The sequence below is a fragment of the Coenobita brevimanus genome, chromosome 55, assembly GCF_032717465.1.
Source record: "Coenobita brevimanus isolate Jiangsu-jjx chromosome 55, ASM3271746v2, whole genome shotgun sequence".
NCBI lineage: Eukaryota > Metazoa > Arthropoda > Malacostraca > Decapoda > Coenobitidae > Coenobita > Coenobita brevimanus.
Window position 1 is genome coordinate 35970774 of NC_137008.1, and position 7500 is coordinate 35978273.

The following is a 7500-nucleotide window of genomic DNA, read 5'->3' on the forward strand; positions in this document are numbered from 1 at the left end:
GTGTGTGTGTGTGTGTGTGTAACATATTTGTGTGGGAAATGTTGATTTATATTTCTTTTATGTCGGTGTAACGCAAACTATGATAGGGAAAAATTCCTAAGAAATAATAATAATAATAATAATAATAATAATAATAGTAATAATAGTAATAATAATAATAATAATAATAATAATAATAATAATAATAATAATAATGGTAATAATGATAAGGGTCAAAGTACCTGATATCCTTAATGTCGTTCAGCTCAGATGACAGTCCCATGTAATCAGCTTGATGTGACTTAACTGAATTCATCTGATCTTTGCAAGTCTACTTGTATTTCCATTGTCGCAGCTCATTGGTAGTTATTATCTGCAGAACTCGGTATATAAAAAGCTCGTCATGTTTTCATTCCCATCATTATACTCTATAGCTGTTATTCACAGGTGAATGCTAACCACAAATTAATGATGACCCAGTCTGAGAAAGTAATAAGCAGCATGTAAAACACACCAGGATAACAGACATCGGAAAGAGCCACAGAATATTTATAATTCAGCATTGACGATCCGGCTCATCCACATATTCCTGGGTTTATGACATTATGACGTCCTTGGTGTTTTTAGGCGCAATGCATTGTCCTGTTAGCAAAAGAAAGTAGCCTAACATACAGTCGCTTCAGCCACAGCAGTACTGTGCCAGTAATGCTCCATAACAGTCATAAATGAGGGGTAGAAATCCGCATTTCGTTCGGAAGCCATGAATGACCTTAAGTACTGTCGTCATCATTCTCTCTCTCTCTCTCTCTCTCTCTCTCTCTCTCTCTCTCCATATCTGAAGGGCACATTGACTGCTGATGGTAATACTGTTCTTACAAAACCCCATCGGCGGCGGCGGCAGGCAGGGGGGCAAAGGACGAATGAAATCCGCTTTTCCTGCCAATTTTCTGATCGGTTACGACTTAGTTTTCACTAAGACGTCTCCTCGTTGTATGTTAACAACAATGAACTACGTTTAAACAGCACCACTGATATTTACTTAAGCTGTTTTTGTTGATATTTTTGTATCTTATGGGTTTGTATTTGTAGCAGCAGTATTATCATTCCTTCCTTTCCATACGCTTCTGTAAAACTGTTTCATATTTGCTCATTTCACTTACCAAATTGAATTTGTTGTATAACTAGCAGATGCTGAATAACATTGGCAAATGGAGTTTATATTACTACTGACTTATAGCCTCTTTTATTTGCTCTCACAGATCACGGAGCAGATCATCATCTGGTTCGGATTTCAATCCAGGTTTTGCTCTTCCGGTTAGTGATAAAAGAACAGGATGATCCGTTTACGATCATGACAGCAGCTGGTCATGAGGCTGATCTTACCTGTGATGTTCCTTCACAGCTTTGCATGACCATACTTATCATGGATAATGATGATGATGATTAGTTCAATTACGCGACTATAATCATTTATGTTGGGGTCAATTTTATGGTAGATATGAGTTACCATATAATAAGTATGCCTGCGTGGAAGATCGGAAGGGTAATCTAAGACATGAGACCACAATTTCTCCGTTTTCTTTCTTATATATTCTATTTGATTTTTTTTTACCCAAGTTCTTCATGTTTTTTTTTTTCTTGAGTGCGTTTTCAAGTTTTGGGGGGACCGAAGACACACTTGGGGGCTGAAGACAGGCGGACGCCATCTTAGAACCCCGTTTTGGCACAAATCTTCCCTATCAATGCTGCTTCATCGAAACCTTGCATGCATGATCATAACATACCTTTCTTTATTGAAACCTGCCGATACCTAAATTACTTTAGTAACACCGACCTAAACCAAATTTTCGTAACCTAACCTAATTTATTCTTACCTATTCTTAACCATACCTAACCAAATTAATGCTAACCTAACTTCATTATCCTTAATCTGACCTAACCAAATCTTAACATGCTGGTTTCGACATTCATAAGTTGTGTTGCCTTCATAATGCAGTGTGGGAGGGTCCATCATCCCCTATAAAAATTATATTTTCATGTTCATTGAAGGAATTTTAAACCTGAAAATTCACTTCTGTATATTCATAAAGTTCCTGAATCATTTTTTTTTTATATTGTTGGTCCTACGTTCCTCAAATATACCACCGGAGGGGAATAACTATACATAACTTTGACCAGTACTGACCAATATTACTTTGAAGGACGAATCCGTCTTTGGGTTAGTTTACTTTAATGTAGATGAAACAGAAGGTGGAGATAGGAGCTAGAGAAACTCCCCCCGCCCACCACCTTATTTACTACATACATTATAAAAAGCATTTGCGACAGATACTTATAGAAATGTTCATCATTGCTTAAATTTAGTAATGAGGTTATTAATATCGTTGTCTGATAGTTGGGTGTAGTTCTGACAGCTTACTCCTTTTTAATGGCAGTCCCAGGCAGGCGTATTGACCCGATCGCCTGGTCATGTTTCACTGTCTCCACTTTTATCCAAGTACCAGTTCTGATTAAGCCGTATTTGAGTACTTGCTATACGTCTCCACCTGACGCCATTGTATACACAAGTCATAGTGGCAAATAAAATAAAAATAATTTTGGAGTAACTACGAGAATGATTACCTGCCCCCGCTCCGGAGGGGATCGGGGACGGGTATTGTTTTCACTCGATTTGCCTGTTTGTTTGTCTGTCTCTCTATTAACAACTTTACGTGAAATCTACTGGTGCGGTTTTGACTAAAATTACAGGGATGATGGGCTATGACCTTCTGATCACCTGATTAAATTTTGACCCAATGGTCCAGGCTGTAGGCCCCCCCCCAAAAAAAAAAAAAAAATCGTTTTTTCGCCATAACTCTTCAAATTCGTCATAGCGACATGAACTAAAGCCTAAAGGTGCATCTTTCAAACCTGCATCCTATAACATGCCTCATTATATCAGGGGGGGTCACCCCCCAGTTAGCGGTTGGTGGGGTCAATGTCAGGTGGGCCGGGCCTAAAATTTCAAATGGGCATAAAATTGTCAATTTTCACCTGATCTATTCCAAACTTGATATGTGACATTATTTCCTAGATATTCTGTTGTGTTTATACGTCAGCACTAAAATGACTACCGGGGACGTGTTTGCTGTGCCTTGGCACCGGTTCTCGTTGCTTATGATTCAACTCAACCCTCCTCTACAAGTGGGTTCACAGCAGATCGCGGATTCTGCTGAGTCATGGCCGACAGATTCCAGGATCCGGATTCAATGGCCCAAACAGAACGTAATCTGACCGTGGATCTGTGGTGTGATCTGTGATCCGAAACGGATCCTCACATACAGAAGAGGCCTCTAAACATATTTAAAAAGAAAGGGGGGGGGGAATTATGGCAGACAAAAGAACTCCCGCTCAGCGATGCATTTTTGAAAAATCGGGTATAAATAATCAAACCATCCCGATTTATGAGTTGTACAACACTACTGATACAATTCTTTTGTGGCTGAAATGACTGGACGTTAGGCTACTGTCTTTTAACAGGACAACGTATTGGCACAGAAACACCAACGAAATATTGTGATTGATAAACGGTGTGGAAATTCTGGCATCTTCGTCGGCACGATGACGTTATAAACCCGGGAATATGTGGATAAGCGGGATCGTCAGTGTTGAATTTATAAACTGTGTCTCTTTACAATATCTGTTATACTCCTGTGTTGTACTTGCTGATTATTACTTTCCCACATTGGGTCATCATTTGTGGTTAACAGTCACCATTGAATACTAATTGCAGCAACAGAGTATAAAGATGTAAATGGAAATATGACGAGCTTTCTGTTAACCGAGTTCTCCTCATAAAGACAGCCAAACACCTACAAGAACGGAAACTCAGGTATTCTTCAGCTGCAATGTTTTGATGAATTCACTCATTATAGCCAAGGAGACTTATTCTTACCTCATAATTAAGATGTCAGATTTCATGAAACAAAGACCTAAAATTCAAGTTGTGAAAGTGAGCCAGTTTTGTCAAGAAAATACAAGCTAAGTGTGGTGATGTTAAGGCCAACAAACAATTCTTTGTACAGCTTCAATAGGATTTCTGATTTCTACACGACTGTGTTCTGTAGGATTTATGTAGTTTTGCAACAGTTCTGTGTGAAAGTTTTTATGATCCCTCGTCCTAATTCTTATATATTTTTGCCCTTTTTTCTTCCCCCTGCTCTACCATGTTCCAGTATCCCTGCTTCCTTACCCTCACGTGTTGCCGTTTCCCCCCATGTACCCCCTTCTATCCCGTGTTGCCATTTCCCTGCCTCCCATGTACCCCCTTGTATCCTGTGTTGCCATTTCCTTGTCTCCCATGTACCCCCTTCTATCCCGTGTTGCCATTTCCCTGCCTCCCTTGTACCCCCTTGTATCCTGTGTCGCCATTTCCCTGCCTCCCTTGTACCCCCTTCTATCCCGTGTTGCCATTTCCCTGCCTCCCATGTACCCCCTTGTATCCTGTGTCGCCATTTCCCTGCCTCTTTACTCTTCCTTGTCCCTATATTCCTGGCGTACCTGGTGTGGCAGCCCCCGACTTCTCCATCTGCTGCGACTGCGACAGGTTGGAGAGTCTGTTGACATGGACAGGAATGGGCACGATAATCTTGTGGCCAGACGCCGAACTCTTACCCCCAGCGGCAGATCCCGAAACCAATCCAGCTTTTACTCGCTTCCACTTAGCGCGGCGATTTTGGAACCAGATCTTAACTTGGACCTGAGGGACAGAGAAAAAGCATGGCATTGGATGGTAGATGATTATGTTAGAGGGAGCTGTTGGGTGTTAAGGAAATTATTAAGAGAAAGTTCTGGGCCGTCTGAAATTTGATTTTAATGTATTCCTGGTATTAGTCGAGATGTTACTGTAGCTGGTGTGTTGGTGATATGGCTTAAGAGATTTTGTGGTCGCTCTGCCAACGATGTAGCTATGAGTAACACAGTGGAAATTAAGAATGTTTGGTGCCACGATGTCGTACAAGTGAGATTCCTGTAATGCAGGATGACACTGTGTGGTGATTTATGAATAACCATTAAAATGAATGCATGCTTTGGATTAGATCGTGGAGATGCCTTCAGTTTCTAGGTGTGGAAGTACTGAAGTGTTGCGATGAGGTGTGACGATAAGGAGGGATGTTTCTAGGGTATGCTGTTAAAAGTCTGACAGTGAGATATGTTATGAAGAGATAATATGGTATGATACTAAACTGAGGAAATAATTGCTTCGTATGGTGATGTATAACCGTGACGCCAAAGACAAATGTGACTGTGTCAAGAACTTTGTTCAGACTAGCCTAATTAAAATGTCATAGAGAAGTGTAATACTGTTTTATCCTTTGATGAGATACAAAAGATATTTTTATTATGATGGTGTGGATGTGTGATGATCTGTTGCGTGACGTGGAAATGTGGTGTGCAGAGTGTAGTGCTGTAGCATGTCATGTTGTGGTACAGAGCACCACTCATTAATATGATGAGTGATAAAGTGTTACTGGTAGGTGGGGAACGCCAGTCAGCTATTCGTTCATTGTACTCGCAGTGCTGTCTCCGGTTAAACATCTAGTGAGAGAAAAACTACAATTTTCCTAGAACAGAGGAAACAATTTATTATGCTGGGTGGTAATCATATAACCCAGCATTCCCTGTGGGCTAGGCAAAAGGGAGGGGATTTGGGAGGGGTCAGCGTCCCAGCCAAACTCTGCTTTATTCGCTGACCAAACTTCACAGAGTCTACCTCATTCCATCCGGTAGGAAAAGAGGCCTGGATGATGATGATGATGATCATTGATGCTGATAAAGTGTTGCGTGTGAGTTCTTGTTTGCTCTTTCGGTGTGATTAGAGTGAAATGCATAAAGACAAGTAAGACTAAATCATGCATTTTCAGATCTGAAATTAAACTGAGTGAGTAGTAATCATGAAAATGTGTGTGCGAGGGATACAGAATAGGCTGTTGCGGTAGGAGGCAGAAGTGTTGATATTTGATGCCAACACTACGAGGAGTAATCATATGAGACATCTTAGTCATATAGACCACTGAAGCTGTGAGGACTGACAGTAAATTGTGAGAGTACGATATAACTTAGATGGGGACAATACCTCTGATAAGTGTAAGGTCTGGGCGATGTGAGAGCGCTCGCTGAGGGTGAGGTACTTCTTGGTCTGAAACTCCCTCTCCAACTCCATCAATTGTTCAGAGGTGAAGGCAGTTCGTCGCCGCCGAGACTTGCTAGCGCCCACACCACCGCCACCTTCACCGCCTTCCCCTGCTGCTTGGAACATGTCACAGCTCGTGAAGATACTTATTCCTCCATCTTATTAATAATTATATTTCACTCTCCACCCTACTAAACCATTGTTGTTTTTGTTATCGCTGCAACTGATTGGAATACAGAATGTTTGGTCAATGTGAGCTATTGTGCGTGTGGCGCGCCCTCATTATCTATCACTCGTTCACTCACTAATCTGTTTGATTATCTACACCCTCCATCACTTCTTGCTGTGTCTATTAATTCATTCATCATCTCAACCACAGATCATGACATTTGCACTAATACGCTCTCTTGTTATAGCTAACCCAACACTCTACGTATCTGAGGTTCTTTTGGCCTACCTGTTACACTTCCCTTGCCTCCTACTTGTTTTTCCTACTGCTCCCTGTCTCCTACCATTGTTCCTTGGTTCTACTCTGTCTCTGGTCTCCACCCACCTGCTCTAGGGCCTCGTTCAGAGAGAGAGGCTGCCTCTTCCTCTTCACTCTCCACAGGGTCAATCTCCAGATCGTCGCCAAGATCATCTGTTGGAGGGAAAGTTGGCACATTTTACAAACAAATATTCCACACTGACATACTCCACAGACCTCCGCTCCTTCAGTTTGGCTATTACTTTCAGTGACATACGTGGTTCCTTTGCAGGAGATAAATACACGTTATTTTTTTGAATAACTTGATGGATAGTAATAGTAAAAGAGCTCCTCTCTGTTTGATCGAACAGACCTATCAGGCGCAGGCAAGCAACCGCCTTTGCGGACTGTCCCGTGCAGTGAACCTTGTTCCCGTACAGTAGGCAGCACCTCGCCACAGCAAGGCACGGGGAAGAGTGTGGAGGTTTGGTTTGTGGATGGACGCTGCACTTACGTCTCTCCACCCAGTTAACAGGGGTTTCACAGCAGGCTCCACATCACTCCGTTACATATGATGGATAAAGAATGTATCTATATCTTTTTTCAGTGTCCCAAGACCCCAGGTATATTACTTTGGCGTATTCTTACTATGTTGTGTAAGTACTTATATTTATTGTTAGAGAAGATTTTGATTCAAACCTTCCTCAGACTTATATCGCCCAGCCTACTCCGCCAATCTCTGCATCTCGTCCTCCTTCGGGTCTATGACACACCACCATCCCAGCCTGATCCACCCACCTATTTAAGCCCTCATACCCTGATTCTCCCTCTTCTTCCCTTCCTACTCCATTGAATTAATGTGAAAAATCTATAATTTGAACTT

General features: G+C 41.6%; 1 protein-coding gene across 1 annotated transcript in view; it reads right to left on the reverse strand.

The window, feature by feature from the left end:
* The window catches only part of LOC145401369 (uncharacterized), a 91856-nt gene that overhangs the window by 4689 nt on the left and 79667 nt on the right, over positions 1 to 7500 (reverse strand). Inside the window, exons 2-4 of the mRNA XM_080273697.1 lie at positions 6705 to 6791; positions 6095 to 6261; positions 4519 to 4717 (exon numbers count right to left, since the gene is read on the reverse strand). Coding sequence (XP_080129823.1) covers positions 4519 to 4717; positions 6095 to 6261; positions 6705 to 6791 — 453 coding nt within the window. The remainder of the gene's footprint in view (positions 1 to 4518; positions 4718 to 6094; positions 6262 to 6704; positions 6792 to 7500) is intronic.